This window comes from Emydura macquarii, unplaced genomic scaffold, assembly GCF_026122565.2.
Source record: "Emydura macquarii macquarii isolate MOO-44397 ecotype Brisbane River unplaced genomic scaffold, CSIRO-AGI_Emac_v2 contig_295, whole genome shotgun sequence".
Classification (NCBI taxonomy): Eukaryota; Metazoa; Chordata; order Testudines; family Chelidae; genus Emydura; species Emydura macquarii.
The window spans coordinates 12,495,640-12,514,735 of NW_027130432.1; the positions used below are offsets into that span (position 1 = coordinate 12,495,640).

The 19,096-nt window shown below is 47.2% G+C and overlaps 1 protein-coding gene across 3 annotated transcripts; it reads right to left on the bottom strand.

Moving 5' to 3' along the window:
* Nucleotides 1–10,183: 10,183 nt before the first annotated feature.
* ZNF319 (zinc finger protein 319) lies at nt 10,184–18,838 on the bottom strand. 3 transcript variants are annotated; one of them, XM_067552513.1, is made up of 4 exons: nt 18,605–18,838; nt 17,987–18,098; nt 14,709–14,836; nt 10,184–14,537 (listed from the first exon to the last, which is right to left on the bottom strand). In XM_067552513.1, exon 4 carries the CDS (start codon nt 14,534–14,536, stop codon nt 12,854–12,856), a length of 1,683 nt encoding a protein of 560 aa, XP_067408614.1. In that variant the 5' UTR covers nt 14,537; nt 14,709–14,836; nt 17,987–18,098; nt 18,605–18,838; the 3' UTR covers nt 10,184–12,853. The 3 variants fall into 3 exon arrangements, with proteins under 3 accessions (XP_067408614.1, XP_067408603.1, XP_067408595.1); XM_067552502.1 differs by having other exon boundaries at nt 10,184–14,836; nt 17,987–18,046; XM_067552494.1 differs by having other exon boundaries at nt 10,184–14,836.
* Nucleotides 18,839–19,096: the final 258 nt, after the last annotated feature.

Consider the following 19,096-nt stretch of genomic DNA (forward strand, 5'->3'; position numbering starts at 1 on the left):
GGAATCCCATCACTGGAATGGGATCCTGCTGAGCAGACAAAGCTTTCTGATGGATGCCAATGCCAGAAATGCATTGCCATGTTATCAGACGGAGAGCAAAGGGCCATTGCTCAGCCATTGCATTAAGTTTTATTTACACTCTTAAAAAGATAATGGAGTGCAGCTTTCGCTTCATCTTGGCTGGCGTCAGCACTGACCCCTTGCCTTAGTGGCATTCATGGGCCTTAATGCTACCAGGACAGGGCTGCTAGGGGAAGGCATGGAGCTGTGTTATGCCAGCAAGAAATAGCCGCAGTACATTTGTTACTGAGCCATGGGGCAAAAATAGCAGACGCCCCAGCATCGAAGGAATCTTTGTTGGTTAATTTCTTCTGGCACCTCTGCTTCATTTGGAATTGTAACAAACAGCAACTGGTGCCATACAGCGACCATGGGCAGCCGCAGCCACTGAAGACAGGAACTCCAGCACCAAAACTGTAAGCCACTACCAAACCTGAGCTTCTTTTAATTAAGGTTGCAGCTGTTTGAGTGGCTAGGGTGAGCCACAAGGGGGAGACATACTAGCTGAGCTGACACATTTCAGACTCACATCTTAGTAGAAGGTGCCTAACTGGAAAGCAGTGTAAAGGCTTTGAGTTAAAGACTAACATCTTATTCTATAGTTTGGCTTTGAGAATAATGGACCAGGGAGTTAATGCCAGGTGTATATTAATTATTAACAACCTACCCCAGGAAAAGCCTGTATTCAAAAGGTGGATGAGCAATCACAAACCAACTAGATTTCCCAGATAAGATCTATTGTGGCAGATGGGAGCCCTGGGTGATGCCGTGTCCCATACTACTGGGAACTAGACCACCACCTCTGTGAATGTGTTTAGCTTAAATGTGGTGTATTCCTTCTGGCACAGTATTCGTAGCGTGCGGGTTGATTAACAATAGGGCATGCGCAGTTCACTGTGTGGGTTTTCAGGAAGGCAGTACAGTCTAGATTTCCAGGTCCGTATTCCTATCCACTAAAGGCCAGGCTTCTTATCCCAGCTCTGCCAGTGACCTGGCCAAGTCACTTCACCTCCCCATGCTTCTGCTTCCCCTCCCTCCTTCCCGGTGTCCGTCTTGTCCATTAGGGTGTAAGCTCTTCAGGACAGGGAGTGTTTCTCAGCCTGAATGGACAGCACTTATAAGACCCCAATCTCAGTTGGAACCTCTAGGGGGTACTGTAATAATTTGTGTGTATAAAATAGTGTGAAGCACTACAGCCAAGGATAGACACAGGAAAAATATAGCTATAAAGAAATCACAACAGCATGATGCTGTATTTGCTTGTAAGAGGGTAATTGTAAAATAGTGATGCAATCCTAACGCAGAAACCACAACCACACTACTACAGGCAGAGTAGACAGCAGCAGTGATCCCAGTGCAGTAAGAAACTATAAAAACTATTCAACTAGTTGCTCAGTCACAAGAGAAGTAACAGGTTGGGGGTAAGTTGGTGCCTGCAGTGTAGCTATGCTGTGGACTGTTCGCATTCTGCCTATTAAACACAAGGACAAGTGACAAAATCTTGCCAAAAAACGATGAATGCTTTTTTCCGACAACTAAAAAGCCATTAAATGTGCAATTATTGGTTTAGAGGAAGGATAGGAAGAGTCTGTAAAATGAAGGGTATCCCTTCTCTGGCTCAGTATCTTTCAGGTGGAAAACACATCTCACGTTTATACAGAGCAGAGTTCCGTCACCTGTTTGTTGAGCAGTAGGATTCCCTGCAGATGTAGGGGCATCTTGCTGAGAGAGGCCCAGAAGAGAGCAGGCAGACATCTCAAGTCTGTCTAGTTGCATGGAATGATCTTGTAGAACTCTTAGTACTTCCATGTTCATTGATGAGTAGCAGTGAGGCTTCTGTTACCTGCCACCTCACATCCCAGGACAACTTCCTTGAACAAAGCATTGCCAAGGGCATTTAACAACATGGAAGAACGGTGTTAAGAGGCTAATACTTATTTCTGCTGCAGGCCCCTCAAAAGCAGGGTTAAAAGGGGCTTTTGGTACAGAAATCAGTGTTCACCAATTCTATTGGGCAGTTAAAACCTACAGGAGAACTTTGTACTGTTCAGTCCACACACATTGCTGTATAGGCCATGCCTTTTGTCTGCGAGGAGCCTTAACTCTGACCCTGTATCCCGGCTAGCCTAATAGGGAAACGAATCTAATGAGCACCGTCATCTTGGATTACAAATGAAGTTTCAGCACATGCTGCCCGTGCCTCAGTGCGTTTTGGCGAGCACAGCAGTCTTGTGCCATGGTTAGTTTAGAGTGGACAGGCTAAGTTACTAGAGAGCAGGGCTTTAGAGCCATGAGGGAAATAGGCTGGGAAGAGCACTGTATCTTGGGAAGTGGATGATAAAAAGGCAACTAGTAAATGACCTGACATATCCTTTTAGAAGAAAATTAGGAGGTCGGATCAAATGTAGTATTTCACTTTCCAGCAGGCTAGGAGTAGCAACAACAGAAAACGACCAACTCCTTGTCAGTAAACAGTGACCCCAGTAGCAGAAATTGAGAGACGCCTCTAGACATGGGCCCAATTAAAGGGATCACACACACAGGCAGAAACAGACAAGCCGAGAATAAAACAGCCCTTCAATACTTTCGAAGCAGCATAAAGCCTTTCAGTGCAGTGGATTCCAACCACTTGTACGGGTAGCCTTCCCCACTGGCACTTGGCTGATCCTAGTAGGGTGCTAATAATGCCTATAAATAAAATAGCCTCTGGTGCTACTCATATTCCCACATGTGTAACATGCTGGTTTAAAGTCAGACTGAGAAAGACCACAGGAGAGGTTTTCTATGCTGACAGTGCCATTGAAAAGATTAGGCGTGCTTACCTTACAGAGGAGACGACACAAAGCAAACATGTGAACGATGTACAAAACACTGAGTGGTCTGGACGAGGACAGACTGAACACTGCTACCCACTCTCTCACACGTTTTAGATGGTGAAACTGAGGCAGAGAGATGACAGTCCTCGTGATCACTCAGCTAATCAGTGGCAGAGCCTAGAACTGAACTCTGGTCTCCTGATTTCCACCTCAGAAATACAATAATTTGGGAAATGGAAAAAGCAGTAGCCCTTGAATAACCCAAAGCAGCACTGAACAATGCAAATACCACCACCGGCAACACAAATTGGTAGGAGAATTCCAGAGAAGCACCATGTAGTTACTAAGACTGGTCTTTGGGGGGTTAGGGATGTATGGGAGACAAAATAGGTTTTTCCATCATAGAACAGCCTTTAAAAAAAAAAAAAGTTTGCTGAAAAATTGTCACCATTGTGGGTATTCTCTTTTCTAGACATCTTTCCATGACAGCCTTATTTATTTCTCAAAGATGTTTTCTAAATCATTGAAACGTCTCATTTACCAAACCCGTTTTCAGTAACAAAACACAGCTTTTGGTAAATAATAAATATCTATCACAGTTTCAAAAGCTGCAAAATAAAGGGGGGGGCCCTCCAACTTTGAGCCCTGTAAAATAGGAACAACTTCCACATTTTGGGTAGAGTCGTCTTCCCATTCTTTGGCCAGCTCTACTAATTACTCCAGTTAGAATTTAGCCAGCTCTTAACCCTCTGATTTTTGCAAATTCCTTGGATTTATCGCTATAATTCCAAGTCAAAAGACACATACCGTGCAAAGCTACCAGTGAACTATGGTCACCTGCCCCGAGGTCACAGAATATTTTCTGATGCTCTGGAACAAAGTTCAAAGAATGCCATTTTTTAAAACCCTAAAAACCACAATTTAAACTTTCCCCTTCTCCCATGTCTGGATTGGAAATAACCAGACAGTGGTGAAGGGCACCCCATTTAAATCAGTAATTGGACAGAAAGCTTGAAAAACATGCCACGGAAGTTTTAACGGCATGTGATCAGAACCGTGCTTTTCCCTCTCCTCCAAAAGCCAGGAACTCCAGCAGCACAGGGCCACTATTTCAATACTGAGCCAGAAAGGAAGACAGCCACCTAGCAGAATTGCCAGCACCACCTTCCTGAAGCATCTAGACCTTAAAGCTTTCCCCACCCTGCATATGATGCTGCCCTGCCCCAGTTAGGGGTCGAAGTCTCAGGCAATTGTCACATTTACCATTAAAAATCTCTCTTCACAAAAAAGGATCTAAACATGCAATAGACCCAATTTCCAGGATGCAGAGGTGGAATCTTTCATCTGCTCCTCAAAACCAGGAAAATGTAATGGGCTGTCCAGACAGTACAGTGACATTATTGGCTGTCTCCAGGGCACCAAGAATTTTGTTCACTGATGCAAATGCTTCTTAACACAGACCTAGGTTCTTTTCCCAGCTTTGCTACTGGGTGATCTTAGGCAAGTCACTTTTCCTTTGTGTGCCTTCTCGCCTTCCCTCTCCTCCCCCAATATCTGTAAAATGCATATAATACTTACCCTTCTTTTGTAAGAGCACTTTGAGATCTATGGATGACAATTGCTGTACATTTATAAGCAGGACCATTTAGAAGGAAAAAATGTTTTGAAGGTGTCACTGCTTTATGATAGGATCACAAGGGAGACACCTAAAAATTAGGAGGAAAACAGACTAAATTTGTTTCAAAATGCGTTTTGATGTCAAGAGATACACTGATCGACTAGAAGGAATGAGAGATCGCATTTTCAGAGTTACATAGCTCTGCCATCTCAATCTCCCAGACATTAATAGCATGCCTGTTGGACTGTATGTTCTCTTCCCTCTCCCCTCCACATCCCCCCTCCCATTTTTAGATCTTAAGAGAGGTGGGGAGGAAAGAGGGCACAAACAGGCAAAAAACTGTTTTCCTCTTAGCATCTCAATTATCTGGAAAAAACAACAAAACATGCATGACGGGGGAAGGGAGAATAATTTCATGCGTTTGAGAATTTCTGTACCTGGTTTCAGCCCAATTAATCTCCAAACCACAGAGTTATTACAATGTCATGAATAGATGAGTGTTTAGCAAGAAGCGGAGCTTCTTTGAAGCTGTGGGAGCCTTCCGTGGAATCGGGATCCTTGGAGCAGGAATCCATCAATTTCTACAATTAAACCATTACTGATCATACTGGATTGACAGAGCACCTAAGCTGGTGTCAGTGGAAGTCTTTGGCCATAACTTTCCATCCAGAGAAAGTCAGCAGATGAGACAAAAGGCTTCCTACTGATGCTCTCATTTCTAGCAGGAGTAGAGCATATCAAACTTTTCCCTCTTTTGTTTTAGCTTCAGCTGCCTGAATCCTGAATTTCCCCCTTGTGTCCCCTTTGGTAGCAGCAGCACAAGCCATTGTTTTTCTTGACAGAACCTCAAAAACAGGAGCAGCCTCAGGAATAGATTTACAAAAAAGGGTAAACGCCCAGATCATGCGTGATGCTCCCCCTCTAGAAATCTTACACACCCACAGGAAGGTATAAATAACTATAAATTTATTAGTAAAGCAAAACCATTCGACAATCACAGGAGAGCCGGACATGTTAATACAATATATATATATGTACACACACACAATGGGATATAGTCTTATAAACACATGGAGAGCAGTGTTAAAGGCACTGCAAGCCACATGGAAGCCTCATCACTCACAAGTACAACCTCACACAGCCCTGCTAATTCACAGGCAGGGAGTCACAACCATAGGTTATGCTGATCCACCTATAACCTCACCCCATCAGAGACTGTGGGTGGGCCAACAAGCCATCTGCTATTGACCCGGCTCCACTGCAGTGAAGAACTGCCCCTGAAAAGAAATCAGATCCATGGATCACATAAAACTTTAGAGACAAACACATGGAGTTAGGGGTTAGAATTCCACATTGGGGTTTGAGCAAAGGGATTCTCTCTCAGAGTTCTCCGGATGTTGTGCGGTTCAGTTCCTTGATGTCCATAATGCGCTTTAAGATGGCCAGTGGGGAAACTGCTATGGAGGAACAAAATGGATTTCAAATCACAAGAGACACTCAAGTTGCCAGAACCCAAGATGGAATGGTAGCCCAAAATTCACACTTGCCTGTCATTATTGCATCTCTATGGCATGGCTGCGTGTACAGCAACAGAAATCTTCCTGTGAGTTAACTCAGCGTGTCACAGCTTGATCAAGAATAGTTAACATTCACGGTTATGTTTTTTTGCTTCATTAGTTAACACCCAATTACTGGTTGCAGTCCTGGGCTGACTGTAATGCCCGAAGGAAATAAAAAGTGCTCTTCTCCCCACCCAAAACATCATGCAGGCCAGCTATTCAGAGGAGAACCAGGAGACTGTGCCAACCCACTATCACAGGCTGCTTTTGTCCACCTCCAGTTTTTCCCCTTTATTGTTCCCTTTCCTCAGCACCAACTCCTCCAGGAGCCACATGGCAACCCAACAATGAAGCTGAGAGCACACCTATCAGCACCCAACTCTAAGAGGGACACCCTCGCTCCGCCTCATGCCCCTGAACAACCACTGAATATTGGACGGAGATCATACAACTGTACCCAGGGTACAGATGGGTTGTACACATCGCAGTGAAGCCAGGATATCCATCCACCTTGAGAGCTACAGCCCCATAGGCAGTAGTAGGAACAATCCTTTGAGAGATTGAAGTTTTTAAATTCCACATGCAGTGTCCGTGTGTATCATATGATACGCCAGTAACTCATCATTTCTATCCCAAAAACCATTTTGGGGCCCTCCACTAAGTTACTATCAAGACTTGCCTTGACAGCGTCAATAGACAATTTATTAAGGAAACTGCAACTCAGGCTGGGCCTGGTTTATAGCTATGCTGACTAGTCTCCTCTTGGCTCACCAACCTCAGTCTCCTACACAGGAGCAGTGGGACACAGCTTAAAACTTTCCCCATATTTTGTTGCCAACTCCCCCATCTTAGGCTGAATTGACATGCCCACAATGGAACGGACCCAAAAAAACCCCACCAAGGAATGTAGCTGCATAAATCCTTTTCTATCTTTGGCTGTGCCACTCAGTGCAATGGCTTCGTAGGCTGCAATTCACTGCGTTGCTTAAACCCCATTAGAATTCAATGGAACTGGGCACCTAAACCCATTAGGTTCCTTTACACACCCCCTCCCCCCCCCCAACTTTAGAGGTCTTCAAGTAAATGAGAACTACCACTGGTCTCTGAAAGGTATTTATTTTAAAGAAATCCATTGTAGAAAAATAATCAAAATGGCAAAAGGGAAAAAATGTACCACCGTTTACAAAGAGCAAAGCCAATATAAGAAGTGCAAAGAAACCCAGAGGTGATTATAAAAGGATAATCCCCAAAGATTGCTAAATAGCACACAAGAGACGCAGGGGAGGGAGAAAATAAAAAGATGTCGAGGCATCCTGTGAATATGCTGAAGAAAGGGAATCAGGAAAGGGGAGAAGGAAAGAGATGGAGAAGAAGGATCTCTCCTTCCTGGAGGCAAACACACAGCTATGAAGAACTGAACACATTGTCTGCAAGTCAGTCACCTGGCTGCAGATGTAGAGTGTAAGTATCCCCCACCGTCCCACCTTTTCATGAATGTCCAAAAGTTCCATCTTTTCATTCCTATTCTTCCGGTCTTCTAGTGCTTCATGCTAGAAAAATAGCCACCCACAAGAGTTATCACCACCTAGCCAATAACATCTTACAGTTGTTCAGCTATTGTGCCTGACCTCCCACGTCAAACATCCCGTACCCAGGGTTGTTAACCACATCATTCACCACTCTCTGATGAAGGCTGAGATGAAGTTGGCCAGGACTGTTAGCTACCATGAGCAGACTGAGGAGCAGTGGGGCTACAGACACCCTTGCAGTCCCTCTGTACGAATGTCAGAACAGAAGAGAAAGGAAGTGCAACACAGGTAGAGTTTAACACATTTTACTCCATAGAGGCTTTGGCCATATGTGCTCTTTGGTTTGAAAGTAAAATGTCAACTGAAAATGGTCAATAGTGGATGAACCCCTCCACCCTGTAGGATGATGTCATCATAACCCACTTCTGAAAGGCATCCACTGTACCAACCGTATGAGCCCCCCAGAAGTAGAACCAGGGGGATTCTCTCATAGGATTAAATTCTACTATTTCTACCACTTATTCCAGTAAAAAAAAAAAAAAAAAAACACACCTGACTCTGAAAGGCACAGCAGTGAAGACCAACCCTCTTCCCCCCAACCTAAACATCTGTAATTGAACAGCTTGTAGTTTTCTTTACCTAATAAAAATCCAGGGCTATAGTATCAGTTCTACCGCCTAACTTGTCCCCATCCTGCCCTAATCCCAGGGATAACATTTTAACACTGCCAATCAAAGGTACAGCCACACATACCCAAATAGTCACCTACTCCTACAACAGATGCTGTCATCTGCTGTTAGGACAATCAGTTTTTTTAAGTGGAACTGGAAGCACTGTTACCTAACAGAGCAAGCCAACTGTAGTCCTGAAATCACTCATAGAAGAGTAGGGCTGGAAGGGACCTCGAGACCTCATCTAATCCAGCCCCCGGGGCAGAGCCAGGACCAAGTAAACCTAGGCCATCCCTGAGAGGTATTTGTCCAACCTGTTCTTAAGAACTCCCACAACCTCCTTGGAAGTCTATTCCAGAGCTTAACTCCCCTTAAAGTTAGAAAGCTTTTCCTAATATCTAACCTAAATCTCCCTTGCCGCAGATCAAGCCCATTACCTCTTGTCCTACCTTCAGTGGACATGGAGAACAATTGATCCCCATCCTCTTTGTAGCAGCCCTTACCATAGTTAAAGACTCAAATCCCGCCTCAGTCCCCACTCAGTCTTTCTTCAAGACTAAACACACCCAGTTATTTCAACCTTTCTTCATACATTCAGGTTTCTTAACTCTTATCACTTTTGCTGCTCTTCTTTGGATTCTCTTCAATTTGTTCACATCCTTCCTAAAGTGCGACACCCAGAACTGGACATAGTACTCCAGCTGGGGCCTCAGCAGGGCCAGGCAGAGCAAGACAATTACCTCCTATGTCTTACACAGGACATTCCTGTCAGTACACCCCGGAATGATATTTGCCTTTTTCGCAGCTACATCATATTGACGACTCATTCAATTTGTGATCCACTAACTCCCAGCTCCTTTTCACCAGTACTGTCACCTCTACAATTACTGACCACTAGGGTTTCAGGGATGCACCTGCATGACCCCAGAGAGCTGGATAACAGCCCTGGGTGCGTACAGACTTGAGAAATGCATCTCTCTAGCCTGCAGTGTTGCAGCTATGAAAAGCACATCCACATATTGGCAGAGATTCAAGAGATCGTGGGCCTGATTCTGTTACACTAAGGCCCTTTATGGTGCTCTGGCAGCATGAAGATGCCTTAAAGTGAAGGGAAAGGGCCCCCCAGAGTAGCCCTGTTGCAAAGGGCCTGCCCAGCTGTAACACTGCCATCAGGCAGGACTCTGTTGTGTATTACTAGCTATGTACTTCACAAATGAAGACTCTCTTGCAATTACAGTCGTACATAAGCACCCTCCATCCCTTAAATGTGTAAGTAAGTGTTCCCGTCTCAGAAAAGGCCAGATCTCTCAACTACTTAATACGAGCATTCTCTCCATCCCCTCCAGCTCATCCCTGTTTTGGGGACTAACTTAGAAATAACTCACACAGCAGGAGAGGCAGAATTTCTATCTTCCGCCATCACTGAGTTCAGCTGCCCACTCCAGAACTGACCAGCCAGGGTACCAGCTATGCACTGTGCTGCCTAGCTGTCTGCTCCAGCCCTGAACAGCTCAGCATGTCATTGATTTCCTGGCTGGCGCAGACAGCTAAACACAGCATGAGAGAGCACCAATGCCAGCAGGAAATGCAATGAGGTTTAGCCTTGGTTTACATGCTTCTAAATTGGCTACAAAACCAGGGAGAGGTACTGAGCTGAGAACAGACCCTGCACCCAGAGTTAGCTGGTGTGTGAACAGAAACCAGTCTGGGAGGAGGAGAAGAGAGGAAACTAGGTCTTGTTAATAAAAGTAGTATTTCAGAGATACATCAGGAGGGGAGCCTTTCTATCTGGACAATCATTTATCTCCCTACTTGAAAGCAGTTAGGAGGCTGCAGATGCCATACCACTGGCTGCCTACTATACATTCATATCCACCTCCACAACAACCTGCTTATCTCTTGAGAAGGGTGTGGGATTTACCACCCACAATAAAATCTATTGTTTGCTGTTTAAACTACAGCAGTGCCTCATTAATCCACTTTTTGCTCTCTTCCCCAGCCAAGTTTAATACAGCAGCTGGCAGAGTACTAAGAGCAAGGTCTGTTACTGACCCTCAGTGGCAGAGTCTGCTACAGAACATTTACCTGCACGTTCTGAACTATCAATACTTCTGGCAGTCAACATAAATCAAGGAAGGACACTGGGAGCCATTCTTGGTTTTTAATTTTAAATGTATTTGTTATCTTCTGAGCCAATTCACAAGTGTCAGTGGTCCCAATGGATCTCCCAAAGGCATTAGTGCAAAACATAAAATGCTCTGCAGCTGGAACAAAAATAGTCTCTACAGCCAAGTGTATTGCATGTTGAATGTACTTTAACAATCTGGTTTCTCAGTTCTTCCCCCAAATCCTGAATTTAAATTTCCATTAGTGATGCCCCCCTCCAACACCATCTTTCCCTGCCTCCCTCAACCTTACCCACTCAAAGACAACCTGAACAAAATTAGCTTTCCTTGTTTCTGTTTCAGTTTTACTCCTATAGTTAAGAATACACTGAACTCACTATATATTATCATAAAACAGCTACCTAGAACTGAATATCTCTTTTTAAAGATCCAAAATGACATCAAATTAAACTATACAGGATTTCTTTTAATGAATATTAACAAACTGCTTTTAAAAAAAGCAAAACGGAAAAAAACGCAGACAGAAAACTTGGTAGAATAGGTTCTACATTTTTGAGGCAGTGTGAAATTCGAAGAGCATCAGTCACGTCTCCTCAGGTGCCGGAGGACAAGGTTCATTTAAACTCCTTAAAGCTGCACGTGAGGAAAACTCGGCCCCGCTGGGACCTGTTCATTCAACTTTTCCAGCCCCCTGTGGAAATAAGCTCTGGTCTTCTTTATGGTGCTGGAAGTGGACATGGAGTAGGGGATCCTTTGAGAGAAAACAGGCATGACTTAACTTTTTGCAAGGTTAACATGGGTGTTTGTTACCCACGATGGAACCATTTTTGTGACCCTATCCATTTGGGCAGCATGTGGGCAGTTTGACCATCACTGCTCTCACTTGTTACAACCAATCAAAGTGCCCCCAATTCAAATCATAGCTAGCCAAGCTGGTGGCAAGGAAAGGATTTTGGGTAATGCAGCAGCCACGCCTCTGGCCGAGGAAGTGCCAAATGTTAGCTGAAGAATCCTTGGTCGTGAGAAGCCAACAATATTCTGTAGAGGACAGCTTTTGGGGTTGGATCAGCCTTGTCAAATGGGAAAATAGAGGATGGTGATCTTTTAAAAACGGTTTCTAGTTGCAATATAAAGATGCAAGAAGGATACAAGTGGGAGAAGGGACCAACAAGAGGGTCCCCAGCAACTTGCAGAAGGGAAAAATTCATGCCCTTCCCAAGAAGCCAATTACACAGTAGAAAATTAATTCTCCCCTACTCACTGCATGATCAGAATAAAGAGGTTGTACCCCAAAAGATCACAATTTAATGCCACAGCATTTGAATGGAGGTTACAGTCTCCTAACTCCCAGTTACAATCCCAGACCCTCAACCTCATTTCTAAATAAACTGCTCTTTTGCTGAATGTTTTTAAGCTGTATTTTAATAGTGTTTTCCCCACCCCTTAGCGTTTACTGCTAATCCCACACAGACCTCCTCTTTATTTAAACACAGAACCCCCTTAGGCTGGCAGCATACACCCAGTCCAAGTGCATCACTGATTAGTACTACAAGAGGAGGCCTTGTGTTGGAAGCAGTCTTAAGACTTAACAGCAGAGCTATGCCTCAAGACAGCTGAATTCTTAGGAAATTCAGACACTGTCCCCAGGTGAGAAAATTGTAAACCTAAGGCCCTCAGCCAATTAGAGCCAGGAGTACTGGTGATCTAGAGGACCGACCTAGTCAACTTTTCCAAATAACATGCAGCACTCATGTTACCCTTAGACTCCAACAGATTTTCTGGGCAAAGGATCCTTTGCAGACTTCTACAGCCAGCAAAGACTGGAAAAGCAGCAGTGCACTTGGAGCTCAGCAGTCCCAAAGCATCTCCCTCTTTCACTCTCTATTGAGAAGTATGTCTGGGGAGCTGCTAGAACCATTTGGTCAACCAGGGCTAACGATCTGAAACTGCCTTGAAGCAACTTAACTATATTAAGGCTCCCAAAACTGAAGCCTGCTGTTTCACTGCAGAGCAGCTGTGCCTGAAGAGAGTAGTGTCTGGGTCTGGCTTGTTCCTGAGCCTCTCTCAAGGACAGGGACCGTCAGCTGGTTCTCTCAGTGGATCTCGTTACTAGGGGACACGGGTAAAGGGCTACAGTCTCCAGGGGCAGCGGAACAGAGACCTGCAAACTGTCATCACTTTGAACTGCAGGTGCAATGTGAAGTACAATCCAGAAAAGGACAAGCAGGTATGTGATTTGCTTTCAGTATTCCCCTCCCTTCTCCTCCACCCCACCCCTGGACTTTTCACATTTTGTCCGTCAGATCAGTAAGACACTACTACAGGTGAAATAGAACAAAGAGGCCAGAGCACTGTCAACCAGATCAGCAGCTCATCTGCCACTGTCCCGCCTAGGTACGGGTATGGAACCTGTATGGGCAGGGAAGAGGGCAGTCGAGGAGGTTTGCATGCAAGCTGAAGCCTGCTTAGGAGGCTCACAGCAAGCAGGCAGCCACCTGGTATGCCCCCTCGGCTGTGTGCTGGACACTGTGTTCCTGCAGCAAGGCCAAGTCCAGAAACCTCTCCCCGCACCACATACACTTGTACTGCTGCTCCCGAGCGTGCACGCTGTGGTGCTTGTTGAGGTGCTCGCGCTGCTTGAAGGCCTTCTCGCACGAGGGGCACTTATATGGCTTTTCGCCAGTGTGCACGCGCCGGTGCCGCTGCAGGTCTGAGGCGTACTTGAACCGCTTCTCGCAGTCGGGGCACTTGAGGGGTTTCTCACGCACTGGGTCGCAGCGGTGTTGCACAAACTCAGAGGAGGAGAAGAAGCGTCTCTCGCATAGCGTGCACTTGAGCGGCTTCTCGGCGCAGTGCGACAGCTGGTGCTTCTGCAGGGCCGAGGACCTCTTGTAGGCCTTGTTGCACACGGTGCACTTGAAGGGCCGCTCGGCATTCTGCACACACTTGTGCCGCAGCAGCTCCGAGGACTGGTTGAAGCCCTTCTGGCACACGTTACACTTGAACAGGTTCTCTATGCCATGCACATGTTGGTGATAGACCAGATGGGAGGGCTGCACGAAGCCCTTCTCGCACAGGTTGCACTTGAAGGGCTCCTCCACTTTGTGGGTGCGACGGTGGCGCATGAGAGCGTACTGCTGCTTGAAGCTCATCTGGCACAGGTCACACTTGAAGGGGCGCTCCTCACTGTGTGTGCGCTCGTGCTGCCGCAGGTCCGAGGGGCGCTTGAAGGACTTGTGGCACTCACCGCAGCGGAAGGGCCGCTCTCCGCTGGGCGTGCACTGGTGGTGTAACAGCTCCGACGACTCCTTGAAGTGCAGCTCGCAGACACTGCACTTGAAGAGGTGCTCGCCCGAGTGGGCGTACATGTGGCGCACCAGGTGTGAGCGGTGCTTGAAGGTCTTTTCGCACACCGTGCACTTGTACGGCCGCTCCGAGCTGTGCGTCCGCTTGTGGTGCACCAGGTGCGACGACTGGCTGAAGCTCTTGTCACATAGGGTGCACTTGTAAGGCTTCTCTCCAGTGTGGATGCGCTCGTGGCGTGAGAGCTCCGATAGGTGCTTGAAGGTCTTCTGGCAAATGGAGCAGCTGTAGGGCTTCTCTGAGGAGTCGAGGGCCTGGGAGTGCTCTGCCTCGGGCGGCTTGTAGGTCTTCTCACAGATGGAGCACTTCATGGCGCTGCCGTTGTGGACGTTGTGGTGCTGTGCTAGGGAGGTTAACAAGGAAAAGCCCATCTTGCAGACCCCACACACGAAGGGCTTCTGTTCCACCTGGATGCACTGGTGCTCAAGTAGATCCGTAGCCTGGTGAAAGATCTTCAGACACTGAGTGCACTGGAAGGAACGGTCGTGCCCTGGCAGACACTGATGCTCGTGTGGGTTGGACAGGTGAGTAAGGTCGTGGCCACACACTCCACATTTGTGGGACGGCTCTCCAGCCTGGATCGGAGCGTGCTGGTGGTGCTGCAGATTGGGGTCTGGCTGGAGCAGGATGCCGTAGACAGCGCAACCCAAGGGGTTTTCGGCAGTGCTCGGCGGGATCGAGTGTTCTGTGAGTGCTGCTGTCCCGGCGTGATGTTGTTGCTGTGGTGGTTGCTGCTGCTGCTGCTGCTGCTGTTGTTGTGGTGGTTGCTGCTGCTGCTGCCAGCTTTCTGACATGCTTGGGAAAAAGAAATGGGGTTTCAGCAAACACAGCTTCAGCTTCTCAGTTAAGGGGATCAATTCAGAAGATACTGATTGTCAGCAGTTAGTCCTGAATTGAGGGTGGGGAATCCAGCCCACGCTCTAGATCTCAGGAGCAGGGAGTGTTCTTTGTTAGATCATTCCTCACGTTTTTTTAACAAACTAAACGGCAACCGGAAGCAAAGAAGTGTCTTGAAGACAACAGGAGGCCCTTGTCCGTGCTGATCCAATGCACTCACATTTGCAAAGGTGCGGGACACACTCCAAGGAAGAGCTCTGCAAGGAAAGAAGACAGCTCACATCAGTTCCCACAGCTAAGCAAAACAACTATATGTTCAGCCCTTTAAAGCATGGATCAGACTAAAAATAATCGATTATATCTATTCTATGCAAGCCGCACTTAAGCAAAAAGGGGGCAAACTAACTGAACCAGGAGGAACACATACCTGAGCTTCAACCAGAACAGCCTCGGGCAAGTTTTGGACCAGATGGGATCAAGTCCTGCTCTGACAGCCACACACCCACTTCAGAGAACCTAACCATATCAGACAGGTTTTGCCCTAATGACTGGCAGCCTTGTTTTTTGGCTTCCTGCATTTTCAATCAAGTATGGTGGTCCAGAAAGGGAAGCATATGTCCATGTGTCTAGTGGCTGTTTCAGTTGACAGATCTTGGGGATTCTTTTGTCCACAGTTGGGACACAGATTGGGAACATCTGATGACCTGTCACCATCTCTTTCCTAAATTCTCAGTCAAGAAGACTGACTATGTAGTCAATTGGATTAATTTAATCATTTCAATTTCAAATCACAATGCATTCACATGATATTAAACCACTGGTTAGAGATGGTGGAAGTGGCTTGCTAGCCAGAAACACAAGCCCAACCTTTTTAATTATTTCATGTAAACCTCTCTCAAGAAGACGCCCAGCCCCTCGTCTGACTAAAATGCTGCCCTCCACAAACCCTTACAAAAGGTCGCTGCACAGGAGTGTGACAGGATCTGCTGGGGTTCAACACATCTACTAAAACCAAAATGTTGTCTCACTGCTGTGCAGTCCAAGGGGGCAGATACACATTATTGGATGCTAAGAGCCAATCAAGTTCTACACAGAAATATAGCATTACTGATGAGGCTGAGTCCACTCTGACCCAGTTAGGACTGGTTGAGTACCACAGGCTCACTTGGGGAAACAGTCTGATGTTTCAGGATTTGCTTCCAGTCCCTAATCTTTGTTAGTGTACCTGACACCCCTGCTGTAGAAATGAAACAGCTTCACTGAAGAGAGAATCCAAGTGAATAAGACACCTTCTGCAACATACTATTTGATATTTAGAGACCAGGAAGAACAGCTGGGCTCCTGGGAAACAAGCACCCTGCTTATGATGAGCCATACAACATTAGCCCATTATTAGACTAGAGCAAAGGCCCACTTACAGACAACACAATCCCCAAAAGTGCTTGTAGTCACACAGGTCTCTTAGTGAACATGGCCAGAGTACATAATGTGATTGGCTGCTTACAGAGATGGTCAAACTGCTGAAGGGAGGATCACTGGAGCCTAAAAACGGGCGCATAATTTACTCCTTGGCCCAATGAGAGGTATCACATTTTCTGCCTTACAAAGAAGGCTCAGCAGGAATTGTAATCCTTCCAGATGCATAACGTAGGATTAAGAAAATTTACCAGACATCTGCTAGTAAGAAGACTAAAGCTATTAGCCAGAAGCAGACAAGAGAAAGATGGTGAGGTAACAGCAAGGCCCAGGACCAGGCCATACCCTAGCAAGAACTCCAACCCCACCTTTTGGAAAGAAGATGGGTACCGATATTCCTACTGGACCAGTATCCCAGGCCCTGCTCAAAAGCTCCATCTTTCATCTTAATTTTTCTGTTAACAGATGACTTTGGATTCAGCAAACTGATGGCTTAGTCTCCCTCCACTTTTTGCTGGAAGTGTCCCACACATCAGTGATAAGTGGCCGGTAGATTGCTCCACTCTCAACAGAATGCTACACTAGCCAATTTATCATTACAACATTATGTCAGAGAAGCCACCAAAATCCTTAAGGCTGGCGGCTTCACTGGAATCTCCCTTCCCAATCCTGCATATTCCACCCTGTCCCCGGCTTTGATTTAGAACTATTTATATTCAAAGAATAGCTGCAGTTACAGTAGCTACAATAAAAGTTTAAGAATAGATAATCTCATGTTTCAGGGCATAAACCAACCAAACCACTAACTGCCCAGGGAGAAGAAAAATCTTCCCTTCTGGGCAAATTTAATCTATAGTTGGCTGTTATACAGTTTGATAGGTAAGCACTTGGCAGAGACAGCATTCTGGACTACATGGATCATTGGTCTGATACAGTCTGGAAATACCCAAATAAACAAAGTCGTTAGGAAATACCAACTTGGATATATTGGGTGCTCTAGATAAATAAGCAAGTTAATGCTGATTTTCAGTCTAGCTCATCCCTTGGTGGGAAACAGAAGAGGAGGACAATTTAATAGGAGCATTAGAATGAAAGAGTTTCTTTCAGACTGGAGAAGAGGACTGCAGTTTAGCCATCTGAAACATAATTTGGTCCACCTTCTGCAAATCTCTTCGCTTGCTCGTTTGTTATGAATCTATGTGTGTTCTAATCATGACTTCTCCATTTCAGGCCCAGCTTCACTCCCCACTCAGCCTCCAAGTCACAATCACAGCACCAAATTCAACCAAACAGAATGTCACAAAGATGAAAATAATGCAAGAGTGCAGGCCAGCAGCAAAGGCCACATGTGAGAGAGAAGGGCTCAGATTCCAACCCCAATAGATTCACAGCAGCAAGGGGCATAGAGGAAATTGCAGGAAGGGCCTGGGCCTTAAGTGTTCTGTTCCCGCAAGTTTACTCCAACACAATTGTTCCGCTCAATTTCCTGGCTTTGACAGCCTGCAGCATAACCTTAAACATGTTTAATAAGCACATTAACAGTGAGTTAACCAGACACTCCCCATTAGAAGACACAGCTAGATCTTTAGACAAAACCAGGCAACCCCAGCTGCACCTGTTCCTCAGTCATCTTTATCTTTTCACTATGTGATATAGTAAGCTACCCCACACTCAGTCACACAAGAATCCTCTAGTCAGCTTTCACCCTGGTGGGATCAAAGGAAAGCCAATGCTGACTAGAACAAACTACACCATTATGAAGAACTCACAAGACAGTTAAAAATATGTAAAGAGAAGCAGGAAACACTTCAAATATCCCACTGACAATCCTCTTTGAAATGAGCATATAAACATGAAAGGAAATAATCCCAAAGCCTCCCCCTCAATCCCATTCATATTATAGCCCCTCTTCACCCAGACCTTAAGGAGAGACTCCCAAACCACAAAGTTTAACTTGCACATCAAAAAAAGACTTCGTTTTGTTTACTTACAAGTAAAAGCCCTCTGCCTTCCAGCCTCTGTCCTATGCCTGAAGCTGGGGAGATTTCCAGCTGGGAGGAACAAAAATGCAGAGAAAGGGGAAGGGAGAGAAATGAGACAAACCTGGGAGCAGAGATGGGGAGGAGGGAAAAAATAAACAAAACAGACAATTAAATGATTGAACTTGGTCTCATGGAGGAATAGCTCCTGGGGTGGGAGGAGGAGAGGCAGGGCAGGGACAGGTAGGTAGGAGAGAGGATGGACCAGAAGAAGCGGGTCACAGAACGAGAAAGCCCGCAGCGCTGGGAGGGAAAAGAGCCGGTGCGGGGAGCAGGGGACACCCCTAAATTTGGGGCAAGGCCCCTGTAGAGAGGTGAGGTGAGGCGAAGACCCCCCCCCCCCCGCGACAGCGGAGAGATCAGGGCAGGGGAAGCCCCCGCTGGGAGAAGAGGGGGACACAAAGGGGCAGGGAAAGCCCCCACAGGTGGGGGCTCAAGGGGCTGGGAACCCTCCAGCACTCGGGAGGGGGCATGGGAACCTCCAGACCCCAGGGGAGCCCCCGGCAGTAGGAGCGGGGAAGCCTGTGGGGGGGACGCTGCCCGGCCCGGCGCTCCCGGCTCCCTTCTCACCTGCAGGCCGGGCCCCGGCGGGGGTGGGGCGGCCCCTGTCAGCCCGGCTCGGTCCCGGGGGCCGCGGCCTGCGGTTCCTCCCAATCCCCGGGCTGGCGTAGCAGCTGCGGTCAGCGGCGCGACCCGGAGAGCGGGGGACTCGGCTGGGCCGCGGCCCGAGAAGGAGCAGGCCAGGCGGGCAGCGGCGGCTGGGCGCTGGGCTCCCACTGCCGGGGGAGGGGGGCCCGCTGGACTCTGGGCGGTGGCTGCCTGCGCTGCGAGCCCCGGGATGGAGGGAGTAGCCCGGCCCGGCCCGGCCGAGACGTCGGAGGAGGCGGGGCCGAAGGAGGGAGCGAGGCTGGGGCTGCCCCCTGCCGGACCGAGGGGGGAACTGCGCCCTACACTGCCCCCTGCCCGACCGCCGCGGGAACTGCGGAGGCTGCTGCCCCCTTGGGACCCAGAGGGCTGCCCCGACAGACAGGGGGCTCGGGCAGTGTTCCCCCTGATAGACTG

Bases quoted from the DNA above. Each gene is read 5' to 3' on its own strand.
- ZNF319 (XM_067552502.1), bottom strand. From the start codon at position 14,536: ATGTCAGAAAGCTGGCAGCAGCAGCAGCAACCACCACAACAACAGCAG.